The 16,279-nt window shown below is 38.1% G+C and overlaps 5 protein-coding genes across 6 annotated transcripts; 3 read left to right on the top strand and 2 right to left on the bottom strand.

Annotated features, from left to right (window-relative positions):
• The first annotated feature begins 1,682 nt into the window (after positions 1-1,682).
• LOC111805954 (O-fucosyltransferase 7-like) lies at positions 1,683-6,168 on the top strand. Its single transcript, XM_023691264.1, has 12 exons — positions 1,683-2,085; positions 2,539-2,637; positions 2,904-3,003; positions 3,083-3,150; positions 3,816-3,904; positions 3,999-4,179; positions 4,256-4,384; positions 4,475-4,608; positions 4,699-4,912; positions 5,202-5,386; positions 5,482-5,577; positions 5,706-6,168. Exons 1-12 carry the CDS (start codon positions 1,930-1,932, stop codon positions 5,857-5,859), a joined length of 1,605 nt encoding a protein of 534 aa, XP_023547032.1. The 5' UTR covers positions 1,683-1,929; the 3' UTR covers positions 5,860-6,168.
• A 767-nt stretch (positions 6,169-6,935) lies between these two features.
• LOC111805953 (histone H3.3) lies at positions 6,936-8,401 on the top strand. The gene is made up of 4 exons (XM_023691263.1): positions 6,936-7,040; positions 7,530-7,601; positions 7,694-7,770; positions 7,872-8,401. The coding sequence occupies exons 2-4, from the start codon at positions 7,530-7,532 to the stop codon at positions 8,131-8,133; spliced, it is 411 nt and encodes a 136-aa protein (XP_023547031.1). The 5' UTR covers positions 6,936-7,040; the 3' UTR covers positions 8,134-8,401.
• Positions 8,402-8,623: 222 nt separating this feature from the next.
• Positions 8,624-11,080, bottom strand: LOC111805952 (cytochrome c oxidase subunit 6b-3-like). 2 transcript variants are annotated; one of them, XM_023691261.1, is made up of 5 exons: positions 10,862-11,080; positions 9,705-9,992; positions 9,519-9,601; positions 9,329-9,410; positions 8,624-8,988 (listed from the first exon to the last, which is right to left on the bottom strand). In XM_023691261.1, exons 1-5 carry the CDS (start codon positions 10,901-10,903, stop codon positions 8,935-8,937), a joined length of 549 nt encoding a protein of 182 aa, XP_023547029.1. In that variant the 5' UTR covers positions 10,904-11,080; the 3' UTR covers positions 8,624-8,934. The 2 variants fall into 2 exon arrangements, with proteins under 2 accessions (XP_023547029.1, XP_023547030.1); XM_023691262.1 differs by lacking the exons at positions 9,705-9,992; positions 10,862-11,080 and having other exon boundaries at positions 9,519-9,607.
• A 1,117-nt stretch (positions 11,081-12,197) lies between these two features.
• On the top strand, positions 12,198-13,451 carry LOC111805950 (VQ motif-containing protein 9-like). Its single transcript, XM_023691258.1, has one exon. The coding sequence runs from the start codon at positions 12,389-12,391 to the stop codon at positions 13,211-13,213; it is 825 nt and encodes a 274-aa protein (XP_023547026.1). The 5' UTR covers positions 12,198-12,388; the 3' UTR covers positions 13,214-13,451.
• Positions 13,452-14,031: 580 nt separating this feature from the next.
• LOC111805951 (14-3-3-like protein) lies at positions 14,032-15,983 on the bottom strand. The gene is made up of 4 exons (XM_023691260.1): positions 15,392-15,983; positions 15,043-15,165; positions 14,648-14,764; positions 14,032-14,300 (listed from the first exon to the last, which is right to left on the bottom strand). The coding sequence occupies exons 1-4, from the start codon at positions 15,875-15,877 to the stop codon at positions 14,241-14,243; spliced, it is 786 nt and encodes a 261-aa protein (XP_023547028.1). The 5' UTR covers positions 15,878-15,983; the 3' UTR covers positions 14,032-14,240.
• Positions 15,984-16,279: the final 296 nt, after the last annotated feature.

The raw sequence follows: 16,279 nt of genomic DNA, 5'->3' as shown, positions 1-16,279 counted from the left end.
CGTGTTCGTCAACATGGTATCAGAGCTATGCCCTAAACTCAGTCGTGCCAATAGATTGGTAAATCCTCAAATATCAAACAAAGAAGTAAAAAATGACTAAAACTCCAAAGGAGTCGAGCCTCGATTAAGGGGAGGTGTTGGATGATGGAAGTCTCACACCGGCTATAATTTAGGGAATGATCACGCGTTTATAAGATTATGTTTATAAAGTAATTAAGGTATTTAAAATTATTTTAATATTTATTTTAATTTTTTATAAAAATAAATAAAGAATTGAAATAGGTGGCGAGTTTATCGTGGCAAACAAAACCCATAAAATTTGGGTTACCTTTTATTTTGTATTATTAAATGATGCGCATGTGGCATGTTGGTAAAAAGTTTCAAACAAGAGGGGCCCATTTGTGATCACGTCATCTTCCGCCACGTACACACCATTCGCATATTTTTATTATTATTATTTTCAAGTTATTACACGGTTAAATCTTAAATGTTGGTATTTGTAGCTTATCAACCAACTGGATTGTGCCACGCAACAAGACTGAGATCTGATGCTTTCCCCGTCAAACACGTATGAAAAGATGTCTGAATTGGAAAAAATTAAATATAAAATTAACGACACATACGGATCTGGAATTTAAAATATATTCTGAATTTAATCAGTAATCACGTGATTTAGCATTTAATTATATAATATAAAATTAGAGAAAGCAAATCATTTTTTGTATTAAAGTTAGTGTCTTGCTTTCACGATGTGGTCAAGTAAATATTTTTTTAATATAAAAAATATTATTTTTATTCTCAAATAGCATAATTAAAAATAAAATAAAATAAAATAAAATAAAGCAAGAGGCGCCGCCACCCGTATCATGTCACCGCCCTCCCTGAGTACTTTGTCGCCCGCGGTCTCGGACTTCTCAGCCATTAAAATGTTTATATTTGCGAAGAAACTCAGCCATTGACGAAATTGTCCCGAATTTAACGAAGTTGAAAAGGTTTACCCAAACCAGAAACTAGCTATATCTAAACAATTTGGAATGGTGAAATTTAATGTTGTGCATTTTTTTTAATACCTTTTTCATCATATAGAATGTGACTCATAGCGGTTAGGTATTGTCATTATTGTGCTATGAATAAAAGATGGCGACCCTTCACGGGGACTGGACTCATGTGGATTGGTTAGTTTTGGCAATTTTGACACCGACCATATATTGGAATATAAATGTAAAATGGAAGGTTTAAGTGAAATTCGTTCAATTTCTACTAAACCCACCTACTTAGAAGTTATTACGGGAATAGTTATCTGAAAGGTCAAGGAATGGACCACCCATCAAGCCCACACATACGAAATGGGAAATGAATGCTTTGAAGGCTGTGACGCATTGGAGCCAAGGACGTTTCCTATTACACGAAAAGGGTAAGGAAATTTTAGGTCATTAGACACGCCTCGTGTCAAATGAGGTTAATATAAATAGAGAACATTCTCGTCATAGAGATAGATAATTCTAGTATGCTCTAATAGACACTGCTTCATGCACATTAGTATTATAAGCTTGGATTTATGCATTAAAACACGTATTTAAATATTAAAAAAAAAGAAAAGAAAATTCTAAGGGTATTTGGAATCCGATGTGGGACCCAGGAAAGGTCGAAATCCCAATATTTAATTACAGCTTCGTCCCTCAACGCGGAAATGGTATCCAGCAAAAGGCAGTGTGCGGCCGAATGCCGTACAAGAATTAACAATAAAACCAAAACTACACACCGCTCAGCCGCGCCGATCTCTTTCTCGCCGCCGCCGCTGCTGCTGGAGACGAACAAAGCCAAAGGTTGAGGCTGACGGAGAGACAGAGAGAGACAGAGAGAAACAGAGAGTTGTATTTTCTAAGCGGCTTGCTCGCCATTGCTCAGAGTGACGGTGGTGAGAAAGAGATGCTGAAGCGGAGGAGGAGAGCAGTGGCGGTGCTGAGGAAGCTGCTAACCTGCGCCATATGTTTTATAGCCTTATTAGCGCTTCTTTCTGTTCATCTTCACTTTTTTCCGTCCTCCAAAGTCCCTGGCTTCTCCGATTCCCACAAGCTTCCTGCGGTGACCTATCTTTTCTCTTAATCTCTACTCTCGCTCTTCATTTCTTCATTTTCTTCTTTTCTCCTTCACGTATTACTGTGTTTTAACCGCGTATTTTCGTTTTCTTTTTTGTTTCTAAAATCTTTCTGAGAAGCATTCCTGATTATGGCGTTTGGATTCGAAATGATTAGATTGCTTTATCGACGAGCGAGTGAAGGCAGTGAATAGCTTCAATTTTTTATGAAATGGATGTGTATAATGCATTCCAATTTTACGTTTATATTCATTAATTCTCTCGGTCGGGAGTTGTTTTCGATTGTAAATTGAGATTAGGTAGGGCACTCTTTGACTTTGAGTTGCGTTGTTGACTGATTACTCGTGAAATGTTTGACGGAGTGGTCTTAAGTTTTAGGCTGTGCTGCTTTTGATATTGGAAAATTTTCGTTAACATATATTGTGTTCTTCATCATGTAGCAACGTGAATTTAAACACCAGAGGTTGAGCACCGAGAATAGCTGGACTCAAGAGATTGTTCCGCTTCATTTGTCCAAAGCTCCTGTTGCTTCTCGCAAGGTTTTACTTTCCTTAACTCTGTAGTTATGATTCATTTCCAGAATGGCCTCAGTTTTTGGTGGAAACTCAAAAATAGCAATGAGAACAGAAAAGAATTGGAAATATAATATGCCGTCTGAGACTTTTCTTCTTGACAACCATTGTTTTTCTAGCAATTAGTAGAATATAATTTTTCTAGTCTTTGGTTAAATAGGTAATCAGATGTAATTTCGGTATTGATAAGAAGTTATGCACCTTTCATGTTTTCACTCCTTTAGACTTGACAGTTGGGCAGTGCAAACTTGGTTCCGGATCTGGACAAGCTATGGAAGCCTCCATCGAACCGTGACTTTTTACCATGTGTAGAGCCTAGTTTCAATTATACACGTAAGAGTGTTACTTTGTTCATCTCGTTCCAAACAAAATTTTCTTGTAGTTAATCTCAAAACTTCTGTCGGATATGCAGCTCCTGTGGAGTCACGAGGTTACCTTCTAGTTCATACAAATGGGGGACTCAATCAAATGCGCGCTGGGGTCTGTAACCTCTCCTACATTATGATAGTGACATTAATTATTATCAAAGTGTTTTAGCCTTTTTTTTTTTTTTTTTTTTTTTTTTTTTTTTTTTTTTTTTTTTTTTTTTTTTTTTTTTTTTTTTTTTTTTTTTTTTTNNTTTTTTTTTTTTTTTTTGTTGCTAGAATATAGTTTTTATTAAAATTTCACATGATTTCAATCAGAGTTCTCAAAGTACGGTTTCAGTTCCTCGACTTTATTTTATTTTGTTTTTATTGTTTTTAACTTTATCTTTGTCGATGATCTATATTCCATTTTGGAATGTTATATTCATTTCATCATGGACTGTCATCTTTACCTCTCAATTCAGTCATTCAACACATTAAATTCCAAGTTTAGTCCTAATATCATTCAATTTTATGGTACATGTATACACTGTAACATAAGAACATTTGAGTGCTTGAAGGAGGGATTCTAAAGCATTCATAAATTAGCCCCCAATATAACTTCCCATTTTTAGAGCTCATAGTTTTGTCCTGAAATTAGTATCTTTCGGATTATGTAAGCTTATTTTAGATCCCGGAGTTGTTGACCAGGTCATTTTGTGTTTATTATGTTCCAGTACTTCATAACTGAATCAGTGGAAATTTTGGTCTTTAAAAACCATTTTCATTCTTGAATTGCAGATATGTGACATGGTAGCTGTAGCCCGCATCATTAATGCTACCCTTGTAATTCCAGAACTCGATAAACAATCGTTCTGGCAGGACACTAGGTTTCTTGTTCTTCTTCATCCTTTTTTCCCCAATCTCCATGTGTCACATTGCCCAGTCCATGATTGATTTCATTTTATTTGTTTTAATCTTCAGCAACTTCTCGGATGTTTTTGATGAAGATCATTTTATCAATGCTCTTGCTAACGATGTAAAAGTGATAAAAAAACTTCCTAAAGAATTGGCTACTGCTACGAAGATAATTAAGCATTTTAGAAGCTGGTCAGCTAAGGATTATTACGAGCAGGAGATTGCTACCCTTTGGGATGAATATCAGGTACTTAGACCAAATTTGGATCTTGTCAATGAAAATCCCTATTATTGTTCTTCAATAGTTAATGTGCTATTTGTAGGTTATTCGAGCTGCAAAATCTGATTCACGATTAGCAAACAATAATCTGCCTTTAGATATCCAGAGACTCCGCTGCCGTGCTTGCTACCAAGCCCTTCTTTTTGCACCTAAAATTGAAGCCTTGGGCAAAGTAATATTCTTTTCTAGTCTTATTTTGCTGCTGCAGTGATCGTGTCCCTTCTTTTAGCAATTATATAAATAGTTGAAATACATACTGTAGTTATTGGTGGATCGAATGAGGTCCCGTGGTCCTTATATTGCTCTACATTTACGATACGAGAAGGACATGCTTGCATTTAGTGGGTGTACACATGATTTATCTCCTGCTGAAGCAGACGAGCTACGGATGATTAGGTATAAGATCCTTCCTATAAACCTCAATGTGTCTGGTTACATCGTACATGTTTTTCTGGTGATGTGTTGAGTTGAGTTCAATGCCTGCAGAGAAAATACGTCATATTGGAAGGTAAAGGAGATTGATCCTTTGGAACAAAGATCCAAAGGGTTCTGCCCACTAACTCCAAAGGAGGTCGGAATATTTCTTAGTGCACTTGGCTACCCGTCCAAAACTCCTATATACATTGCAGCTGGAGAGATTTATGGTGGTGATTCACACATGTCTGATCTGCAAGCACGGTATCCATTACTGATGAGCAAGGTATGAACATGTACTGTAACTTTTTGGACCTCACTACCTTAATTTCCTATTTTGAAAACTACAAGATTTCTTTAAAAACTTTTGATTATATCAAAAGTTTCATGAACTTAGAAAACTCAAATCCCATGTCCTGTTAGCTATGCCGATCGATAGTTGATCATTTTCAAGATTCTCCTGTGTTAGCAGTAAGGTGGGTTCCTGGGATTTCCCACACAAACTTCTTACAGAAGTGTCGAATGGCTTGTGAATTTGCAATGATAGGCTTATTTGTTTCTTCTGCTAATTTCAGGAGCAGTTAGCATCTGTTGAGGAGCTCGAACCTTTTGTCAATCATGCATCTCAAATGGCTGCTCTGGACTACATTGTGTCTGTTGAGAGTGACGTTTTTGTTCCTTCATACTCCGGGAATATGGCAAGAGCAGTTGAAGGTCACCGACGATTTCTTGGACATAGGAAAACAATATCTCCTGACAGGCAAGAAACTTATCATTATAAGCATTTTCTACTAGAATGTTGCCTCAAATTGCTTCCTCTGAAACTGTTTGTATCATCATGTCATCGTCAACCAGGAAAGGGCTTGTTCGTTTGTTCGACAAAGTTGATCACGGAACAATGAAAGACGGGAAAAATTTGGCACACCGAATCATTGAAATGCACAAGAGAAGGTATGTTTTTCTTCTTCTTATTGTTGTTTGTTAGTTAATTGGATATTGAATTGTGGGAGCAAATTCTAGTGATCTTCTTTAAAGAAACAAACATGTACTTGATTTTGCTCTTTAACCTGTTTTATCAGGCAAGGCTCAGCGAGGAAGAGAAAAGGTCCGATTTCAGGAACCAAGGGCATGGACAGGTTCCGCTCAGAAGAAGCCTTTTATGTCAACCCTTTGCCAGATTGTTTATGTCAAAGAGAATTGCCAAATGGGAATATGACTTCCATTTTCAGATAGTTCCATTAAATAGCAAGATAAAATGCCCCTACAGCTCAATGTATATGCAGGCGCCCCACCCTCCACCCCCCATCGTCGCACCAGCTTTGTACGTCGTTACAGTAAGGCAGCTACAACGGGACGACAATGGAGTGCTTATAACCCGAGTTTTGATAGTTGGCATCTTATAGTAATTAAATTAGTGCAATAATGAAGCAATTAAATTTATTTTTACAATTCGACAGATTTTCAATTGTGCAAAATATATTGGTTAGAAATCCAGACTCTCGGCAGAGGTATGATATTGTCCACATTGAGTATAACCTCTCATGACTTTGCTTTGGGCCTCAATAGGGCCTCAATGGAGATAGTATTCCTCGTTTATAAACCCACGACCATCTACTAAATTAACTAACGTGGGACTCACCTCCATTAATCATCAACATATTATAGTTTGATTATGTAATCTTGCTGACTTTTAATAAGTTGAAAATTGCCTATATAATTTTGGAAATGATATTAAAACGGTTAAAAATCATATTTTTCAAGTTTAAAATTATTTTGAAATGTACTCTAATTTTGGTATGAAATCATATTTTAAAGTGTAAAATTAAACTTCAAATTAAAAAATAGTAAAAAATATATTTTTTTTACCTTAAAAGTTATTTTAAATATGACAATAATGATTAACTATTTAAAATCACTCGTAAACAAATATATTTATAAAAAAAAATTATATTTTGTTGAAATTGCAATTTTGAAATTACTAAAATTAGTTGAAAATTAACATTTTCATCTTAAATAATATAATAAATCTCAAATAATTTTAAAGTATAATAAGACGGACAAAATCATTTCTGCCTTCAAAATTTTCTAGTGTCCCTACCACCAATAAGGAACCACCACGTCATTTTCACGATCCGTCCAATGTTTCGGAAAGTCGAATCGTGACCGTCCATTGATCCACGCGTACGAAGTACGGTAGGATTCTTTCTACCGTCCGATTAAGCACGAAGAAACACAGTGAATGTTAATCGTGTCCATCCGCCGCCATACGGCACAGGCTTGGGTCGGACCGGGAGGCCCTATATAAAGGGGTTTGGTTCCCCATTCTTCGCATTCATCCGTATTTTGAAAGAAATCCCTATCTATCCGAGGACGAAAATTCTCTCTAGCGTGTCAAGCCCCTCCTCTTCTTCCAGGTTAGTTCATCGTCGTCTCGTTTATCCGACTTATTTTCTTGTGATTGATTAGTATTATTCGGTTTTCCTTTCAATTTCATTCCTGGAGGATATGGTTGATCTTCTGCTCGAATTCGTTCTAATCGAATGTAGTTTACGGTTAGGGTTAGTTTTTCTTCTGGAATTTATTTCTCGAACTTTGAGGTTTGTTGATAACTAATCTGTAGAAACCTCTACATAGTCGAAGAACTTGTGCTTTTATCCGTGAAAAGTTTTAGGAGAGGAATGGGGAGAAGTAGGTCAAATAATCTCATATTCGCAGGCTAAATGCTGGTTAGGTTTAGTAGCTACTTCTAATTTATAGGTTTTTTGGAACAATCAATCGTCAGATTCAGATATATCTGTTCATTCTAATTTGGAAGCGGAGACGCACTTTACATTTGAATTATCTTAGCGATCTGTTTTGTTTTGATTGAGCGACGATATTTAATTCGCACGACATTGATTCAGATGGCTCGTACGAAGCAAACTGCTCGCAAATCCACAGGTGGAAAGGCTCCCAGAAAGCAGCTTGCTACCAAGGTATTTTCTAGGATGATAGCAAGCAACCTAGTTCTGAATTCTCATTTGTTTCCTGACCTAATGTATTGTAAATCTGACCAATATTTTGCCAGGCTGCGCGTAAGTCGGCACCCACTACTGGAGGCGTGAAGAAGCCACACAGATACCGCCCAGGAACAGTTGCTCTTCGGTATGTTACCACATCTGATCTTTACTTTACACATTCGAAAAAATCAACCATGGTTTCTTGTTTACATGAATCTTATGCCCTCTGTAATGTATGTGATACAGAGAAATCCGCAAGTACCAGAAGAGTACTGAGCTTCTTATCCGCAAGCTCCCATTCCAGAGGCTTGTCCGAGAAATCGCACAAGATTTCAAGACAGATCTGCGTTTCCAGAGCCACGCGGTTTTGGCGTTGCAAGAGGCGGCTGAAGCTTACCTCGTTGGGCTGTTTGAAGATACCAATCTCTGCGCCATTCATGCCAAGCGTGTTACAATAATGCCGAAAGATATTCAACTTGCCAGAAGAATCCGTGGTGAAAGAGCTTAACCAGAATCTCCAGATTATAAGAACTATGCGTCGATCTATAAATGTTTTTTATTTTTATTTTTTTTCTTTTTTACGCTCCAATTGCAATCAATGTGTAAATTGTGTTTTGATAATAAACACAATCCTAGTTATACATTTAAGGACATTGTTATTTGTGTCAACTACGATCCTCAGCGGAATTCAAATCGAGTCCTTCGTTGACACATCTAAGTAATTGATTATATGTTCTTGGTTAAATGCTATGTTTAATTATATCTTTTACTTTGAAGAGTTTTTACTTGTCTGGATTTAAATTCGTTCAAGAATTTGTACATTTACACCAAAAACTCATATGAAAATTACGTTGTGAGGGTAATTCGTGTAGATATTGTTTTTATTTTCTGCATCAATTTCTTCTTTTAAACAACACAACTTCCATCTTGGTTTCAGGACGGATCTCCATCAACTTTAGAATGTGCAAGGCTCTGGTCAGAAGAATGGCTCGAGAACAAAGAGAATAGCTAACTACAGTTTATTAGAATTTTCATAAAAGCATGTATCAGTGCATCCGATATGGGTCTTACAGGAGTGGTTAGGTTCCAACTCCAAGTAGCCATTGATGAAACATGATCTAAATATGGAAAAACCATTTGGTACTGAATCAACAAAACTTGCTTGCAAATGGATTTGAATAATAAAGAACAAAACCAGCCGAAAATTATTAACTCAATTGTTTGATAGAGACAACATTCTCCAGTTTATTTGCCTGTCTTACGGCAGCGTGAGCCAAACTGCTGATGAATTTTCGAATAGACAACACTCCTACAGCGGACCTGGGAAGCATCCGTTCTCCCTCTGCTCATTCCACTTCTCTACCTGCAACAGTTATTAAAGAATGCGTTACTAAGAGAAATTATCATGTCAAATTTTGATGTGCTTTTGCCAGAATTCGTCGAGAAAGTAATGCTTTGATTGATTAACTATGAGTAGAGATACGTATGAACATCGAGCTCGTGCCCGGTGTTGGTGAAATGACAAACATAAAGGTCTTATAGAGCACATTTTACATCAAGCATATGGCTGACTTTAATCTCCCACTTTTTACCAAGTTTAAGTTAAGTGATCGAACACAACCTTACTTGAACAGTAGGATGTATAACAGTGTCCTTGAGTTCTCTAAGTGAACGAAAATAGATCCAGAAGCGAAAACACATACCCATTCATTTGGGCAAAGAGAACGATAATATTTCGCAAACTTGTCACACTCCGGAGCGCCTTCCCCTTTGGCTTGTGTGCATCTGTAAGCATCACAAAGATGAGCACATACTTTCAAGGAAGTTCAACTAAATTATGAAAGGACCAAGAATTGAATACAAGAAGTAGACAAAAAACACGCTAAACGTTACCTATGGTACTCAATGTAGCGGGTGAAGCAATGCCTAGTTTGATTTGTAGTAGGGAACCGAAAATCTGCTGGTGCTGTTTCGAGCTGCATATGAGCAACAAAAGAATGAGCAAACAATATATACACAAAAATCAAAACTACAAGATGCCTACAAGTCATGCATTTCAAAAATAAACAGGGCAGCAACCTTGATCTCAGGTCGCTCATCCGTGCTTTCTTGGTCACCAGATATTTCCTCTTCTCCAGCAGCAGCATTGGTTTCAGAATCCTCTACAGCAGCAGCTGCCGAAGCATCCCCATTGTTTTCATCAGCAGGAGTGTTGTCACTGCCTTGATCAGCATCAGCTTCAACAGGTGGTTCATCATTCTTCACAACAACTTCAGCAGGGGCAGCATTTTCCGAGTTATCCACCTCTTTTACTTCAGAGGGCTTCGGTATATCCACCTTCTCCTCTTTTTCTTTCAAGGAATATTGCTAAAAGCCAAATTAACAAAAGGTTATTCTCAATTCTCAAATCCGAACTTTACCAGATTTTCTTTGTAAAGGCTCTATAACAATGTCCCGATATGAGAACGATAATGACCGAGACATGCTTCTTACCATGATCTTAAGGGTAAAAAATTCTCACTCTCCAAAATTACAGTAGCACAGAGAAACCACAAGGTGCATAGCTCCCAGGATTTATATAACAAACCAACACGATTTACTGCTGGGAGTTCTAGTTAAGGAGAAAATTTGACCTCAAATTCAAATTCCCCTGTTAAACTAGGCAGCTCAAACCTGTTTCTTTTGTTCTTTATCGTATACAGAGCTGTTAGGCGAAATTATTAAGAACAATGGCCATTGCTTAGAGTTGGGTTATTGGTTTTTATTTTTCCTTTAATGGGGAGTGAAGAAATATATATCTTTTAGGAAACTATAAGTAACAATTCTTTAAAACTTGGTTAACCATATTGATCTTGTCAAAACAAATAATATAAAGAGAGCAAAACAAACCACCAGAACCCGCGGGAAGCATTCTCCAACCATTTATTGCTAATGGATCTCAAAACTATTTCTATTTCCAATGGAATCGGGGTTTCTAATCCAGGGAATTTACCACTGTTGTACAATTTTTTTCCAGAATACTAAGAAATGATGAATTTACAACTAAAAATCCCACCTGTCATTATAATTGAAGAAATCCTACAATAAAACAACCGATCTATCAAAATCGACCGTTAATCGACCGATTAAAATACATTTCCGGGGAAAAATTTACAAAAACTGAAGGAAGGGCGTAACTAAAACAGAAATTAGGTTAAGTGAAAGATTTGAGATAATGAAAGCTGCAAAAAGAATACCTCAGACAAGGAAGGAGGTTTTTCACTCTGCGCTTCCGCCATGTATGGAAAAAGAAGAAGCGATCCGCTTCGGTTGCAGCTACAAACCCAACGATTCGATGATACCAGAGGCGAGCAATAGGGCAAAGCAAAGCAAAGCAAAGAGGAACAAACACTAACCCGTTGGTTAGGTTAAAATTGACCACTCACTGGTTCCGATGATTCCAGCTGAGGCGAAAGAGCGAGAATGGTTCTCCAATTAGAAATTGCCACGTCACTCTTTAATTTGGGTAATGGGCTGTGATGGGCCAAGTGAACGGGCCGTCTATTTAAATTGGAGCCCAATAAGTGAATTTTGTTTTCTTTTTCTTTTCTTTTATTTTTGCCTGAACTTCGTCAATTTAGTTTTTCCAACTTTGTTTTAAATATTTTTTTTAATTAAAGTGACTAACAAAAAAAAATGATATAACTTAATTTTTTTTAGACAGAGTTATGAAATTTTATTAATATAATTTGTGTTAGATTAGAGATTTTTTTTTTTTTACTCGAGTGGTCCTCTTCGGTCGAGTCCCACAAAGCAAACTCAAATGGTAGCTCATGAATCGAGATCAACAAACGACCCATCAAACGAACTCATGGAGCCATCAATTATTAATCTATTATATTTTTTACTAAACACAAAATTAAAATGGTTAGAATGATGTAAAGCACAAATCGATTTTTCAATTTTTGGACGTAAAATGGAATTGGAAATAGTTTTGAAACGTATATTAAAATCAAAAGTAAGATTTCGAGCATAGGTCACAAATAATATAATAATTTAAAAATCATCGTCAAATTATATGAAATCTAATGCATAAAATTGTTACCATATGTTCTACAACAAATAATTGCAAAATCATGGAACACAAAGAGTTCAGAATTTCCATTTAATAATCAATAGAAAAGGACCAAACGCTTCAAATTCAAATTCAAAATCTCTTACGGCTAATGGGTCCAATGTAAGCGAACATGATGATGATCTACACAGCCTTTGTCTCTCTCTCTTTCAATCCTACATAAAGAACACTGTTCGAATCTTGAACTTTGACCAGCAACAGTGCTTTCTAATTCGTTTCCTATGGCACAACAAACAGATCACACAACAAATTAGCAGACGTAAGCTTTGATTATCTTTCATTTAATCACGAAATTAGCAACAGTGCCATTGGATTAAAAGTGTATTAGTAAATGAAAATGAGGGATAGCTTCTTCCCTTTTGTAATTATCATTCAACCATCTTCTTACAATTTCAAGCTTGAGATGATATAATATATGTACTGTGAGCAGCACAGAGGGTTTGTGTCCCTACTTACCGACTGCCGCGCAAGAAGAAAGGCGTAGGCCACCATCCCCACCGCTGCTAGAGCTGCCTGCTGTGACCCATGTGCCTGATTCATCTCTTTCGCCATCCCCACCACTCCTAGAGCTGCCTGCTGTGAGCCCTGTGCCTGATTCATCTGTTTGTGTATAGGTTAGACAACAAAAACGTATTGGATAATATACATTATGGATAAAAGCAGTCAAACATCTGTGGAATCGACCAGGACCAGTAGCAGTGTCACAGGGAGAGACAATAATGGTCTCAATCTCAGCAAACTATCACACAAGATCTCCAAGGCTACTTCCCAATCCCAGCTGAGAAAGCCCTGTTTTGATGCTCCTGTGAATCAAAATCATCCGAGCTTCAACCATACCCAAAATCGACTTCAATCGGCAGCCCCTGCAGTTCAACCGCAGCAGCAACAGAATCTAAAGGCGCAACAGCAACAGCAACAGCAACAGCAACAGCAACAGCACCAGCCCCCGGTGTATAATATTAACAAGAATGACTTCCGCGATGTGGTTCAGAAGCTTACAGGCTCACCCGCTCACGAGCGCTTCTCAAATCCTCCGTCCATTCAACCTCCTAAGCCCCAAAGCTCCCGCCTCCATCGAATTCGCCCTCCTCCTCTCGCTCATGTTACTAATCGTCCCCCTCCACAACAGCTGCCAAACAGTTCCCATTTCCACCCCTCGACCGCCCTGAATTTCGGCCTGACCGGCCGGCCTATGGCGCCGCTATCGTCGTTGCCTCCATTCCCAGCCGTCCACGCAGCGGCCGAATCTCCTATCTCAGCATACATGCGATACATCCAAAACTCATTTCCCATTGCCGATTCAAATCCATCGCCGCCCCAAGGATTCTCACCACTCAACCATCTAGCCTCGTCCTGCTGGAACAATTTCACCACACAGCAGCAAGGTTCAATGCCTCTCTCACCATCGTCTGCAATGTTACAGTCACATCCACAGTTTCAGATGCCGCCATCATCGCCTCTTCCCCAAATCTGATGTTCTCGCCATTGACAAGTCAATTAGGGTTTCCATAGTTGCCTCTCTCGCCAACTGTACCCGCGTCAAGCCCTAGATGGGTCAGCGACTAGTTCCCTTCGGGCGGGTACATTCAGGAAACGCTGCCGTTTTATGCGTCAGAAGGAAGCCTCGGAAAAGAAAGAGGGAAAATTGCTATTATATTATTATTTTATTATCCACTCTGGAATTTAAAAATGCAATACCGTTAGTTTTTCAATTTCCGTCTCCAATTTGTTTTTTAAATATTTTTTATTTAGTCAATGAGAATATGTTTTTTTGTTTGGTGGGATTATTTTAAAACATAATCAATAAATTAGTTTATTTTTAAATAAAAAAACACGAGTGATATAAATTAGTTCATATTTCCTACCCGGATTTTATTGTACTTCAATGCAACAGTCGAAACTCGATATTGTCCTCTTTAGCCTTTCTATTTTGGACTTTCATTTTTAAAGTTTTTAAGAGGCAGTCCTTAGAAAAGAGGTTTTCACACCATTATAAAACATATTTATTTTCCCCCTATTTATTTTCCCTCTATAAGTAATGGGGATCTCACAATTCATTCTCTTCCGAGCTCAAGCTGGAACTAGTTCCTCTCTCAAATAGAGGTATGACACTCATTACTCTCCAATCGAGGTGGAATCTTAGATACAACCTATAACTAAAGATCAATCAATAGAGCGGATGATTCAACATGAAGCCATTATAGCTTGGCAACAAAATAGAAGCCAATGCTATCAGAGCTTCAAATAGCATCCATTCAGATTGGACATGGAAGGAACGCAGTAACATAAAAATGAGAAGGAACACAGAGACTGATTTTCGATATATAATAATTAATCAGAAAAGATAAACAAGGTTCTGTAGCAGCTCGGATCGCAACGAAATATCATGAGAGCCTTAGAGAAGGCAGGACAGTACAAAATAAGCAACAACAAGCAAGCATTTTCTCCTATCAAAAACATATAAAGGAGAAGTTTTAACTCTACTTGGGGAGCCACTAATCTCACTGCTTTTCATCCTCACGCTTGGGGGGAGCTTCTTTAATCTCATCCGCACCATCATCCTATAACAAGATCATGAAAACAAAAATTAGAGCCTAAAAGGGTGTAATTCTGGTAAACTTAGGCATTGATTGAAAAGGGAAAGGAGGGTTTGTAATTCCTTTGGACCATTATCAGTAATTTCAATGTACTTCAATGCATGGTAGATTTTTCAGCCATCAATTAGATTTTATAATAGAACAGCTATAGTAGCTCTTCCAAATAGCTTATTGAGTAATATGTTCATAAATATTCACCGTATTATTTGAATTCAAATTATAACTAAGCCACGGTCACTCTGTCGTTGAGTAATGAATTATTTCAGTACATCTACCATAATACTAAAGTGGGATGCATTTAATTTCTGTACCTGCATGTCCGATGTCCAGAGAGTGAGGTTGTCGCGAAGAAGTTGCATGATCAAAGTACTATCTTTGTAGGATTCCTCGCCAAGGGTATCCAACTCAGCGATAGCTTCATCAAACGCCTGATTTAAGCATGGAAATAACGGATGAATTAAACGGTAAACTACGCCAGTTTATGAGAAGAAACTGTTACATAAGGCTTTATAAAAGCAGAGCATTCTAGATTCGGATTCTCAGTCAACATGAAAACGGACAACCAGGCAATTATGAGATGATTCGAACTTCAATAGTTTGCCCGAGCAGTTAAAAGAGTAACGTAATGATAATTTCATACCAAACACGGTAAAGATCATTTGAACATTTGATTAACATAGCGTATAAACTTCGGAAGTTCGCTAACCTGTTTTGCAAGACTGCAGGCACGATCAGGGGAATTCAAAATTTCGTAGTAGAATACAGAGAAGTTAAGGGTCAATCCAAGTCGGATAGGATGTGTAGGAGGCAACTCAGCATTCGCGATATCCTGTAAATCAAATAGGAAGTTCGTTCAATTTTACGCAATACGAAAATCTAACGAGCGGAAAGAACGTAGCAGGAATTGACCTTCTAATTAGAAAGAGGAACAATAATTTGACTATCGTGATCTTAAATAAAGAAAATAATTACACAAACAAAGAGACATAGAAATAGGCTCACTATAATGACAAAATAGCAGTCAAATACATGGATCGGAAATCAACGAAGCAGACCTGAGCGGCTTTGTAAGCAGTGAGAGTGCTTTCGGCGGCTTCCTTGCGTTCGGCTCCGGTTTTGAATTCGGCCAGGTATCTGTGGTAGTCGCCCTTCATTTTGAGGTAGAAAACCTTGGAATCTCCGGAAACGGCGGAGGGAATGAGTCTGGAATCAAGGAGCTTGAGGATTCCATCGCAAATATTGGAGAGCTCGGTCTCAATTTTGGATCTATAATCACGGATCACAGAGACATGGTCGGCGTTGCCTCGGCTCTCCTCCTTCTGCTCAATGGAGGAAATGATCCGCCAGGAAGCCCTGCGAGCGCCGATAACGTTCTTGTAGGCGACAGAAAGGAGGTTTCTCTCCTCGACGGTGAGCTCCTCCTTGTCGATGACAGCTGAAACCTTCTCCATGAACTCGACCATCTCCTCGTAGCGCTCTGCCTGCTCGGCAAGCTTGGCCATGTAAACATGCTCCTCACGAACAGAGGGGGTGGCAGCCATTGCAGGAGGGAAAGGAGATTAGATCCGAGGTCTGGTGGTTTGGGATCAAAGTGGAAAGGGAAAGGGGGAGGAGAGGAAGACGGAGAATGGAAGAGGTGAGCTTTTGATGCCGAATGCAGGCCTTTTTAGGAGGTAGTGGACCGATAATTGCGGTCGGGATGGAGAGAGATTTCAGGGATTCAATCTCAGCCGTTGGTCGGACAAATCTGTCTGTATATGTATATAACTAATTTAAATAAAACGTTTTTATTTTACCAGCTTGCCATGGAATTTTTTTTCCTTTTTCTTTTTATAAATTAATTTGAATAAAATAACCAAAAAAAAATAAGTATTCCTCCACTTGAATTAAAAAATTAAATGGGCCTGGGCCGAAATGGGCCCTTCTTGGTTGACCCGACCCAT

Source organism: Cucurbita pepo, chromosome LG11 (genome assembly GCF_002806865.2).
Source record: "Cucurbita pepo subsp. pepo cultivar mu-cu-16 chromosome LG11, ASM280686v2, whole genome shotgun sequence".
NCBI lineage: Eukaryota > Viridiplantae > Streptophyta > Magnoliopsida > Cucurbitales > Cucurbitaceae > Cucurbita > Cucurbita pepo.
Note: the sequence above shows the minus strand (reverse complement) of the source record. Positions and strands in the feature narration are given on the sequence as shown.

Bases quoted from the DNA above. Each gene is read 5' to 3' on its own strand.
- LOC111805954 (XM_023691264.1), top strand. From the start codon at position 1,930: ATGCTGAAGCGGAGGAGGAGAGCAGTGGCGGTGCTGAGGAAGCTGCTA. The intron at 3,151-3,815 runs GTCTGTAACCTC...CTTGAATTGCAG, and splicing joins TCAATCAAATGCGCGCTGGG to ATATGTGACATGGTAGCTGT. The intron at 3,905-3,998 runs GTTTCTTGTTCT...TTTAATCTTCAG, and splicing joins TCGTTCTGGCAGGACACTAG to CAACTTCTCGGATGTTTTTG.
- LOC111805953 (XM_023691263.1), top strand. From the start codon at position 7,530: ATGGCTCGTACGAAGCAAACTGCTCGCAAATCCACAGGTGGAAAGGCT. The intron at 7,602-7,693 runs GTATTTTCTAGG...ATATTTTGCCAG, and splicing joins GAAAGCAGCTTGCTACCAAG to GCTGCGCGTAAGTCGGCACC. The intron at 7,771-7,871 runs GTATGTTACCAC...TATGTGATACAG, and splicing joins CCAGGAACAGTTGCTCTTCG to AGAAATCCGCAAGTACCAGA.
- LOC111805952 (XM_023691261.1), bottom strand. From the start codon at position 10,903: ATGGCGGAAGCGCAGAGTGAAAAACCTCCTTCCTTGTCTGAG. The intron at 9,993-10,861 runs GTATTCTTTTTG...TTTGGCTTTTAG, and splicing joins AACCTCCTTCCTTGTCTGAG to CAATATTCCTTGAAAGAAAA. The intron at 9,411-9,518 runs GTAACGTTTAGC...TGATGCTTACAG, and splicing joins CGCTACATTGAGTACCATAG to ATGCACACAAGCCAAAGGGG.
- LOC111805950 (XM_023691258.1), top strand. From the start codon at position 12,389: ATGGATAAAAGCAGTCAAACATCTGTGGAATCGACCAGGACCAGTAGC.
- LOC111805951 (XM_023691260.1), bottom strand. From the start codon at position 15,877: ATGGCTGCCACCCCCTCTGTTCGTGAGGAGCATGTTTACATGGCCAAG. The intron at 15,166-15,391 runs GTCTGCTTCGTT...TTTGATTTACAG, and splicing joins CTGCTTACAAAGCCGCTCAG to GATATCGCGAATGCTGAGTT. The intron at 14,765-15,042 runs GTTAGCGAACTT...TGCTTAAATCAG, and splicing joins CCTGCAGTCTTGCAAAACAG to GCGTTTGATGAAGCTATCGC.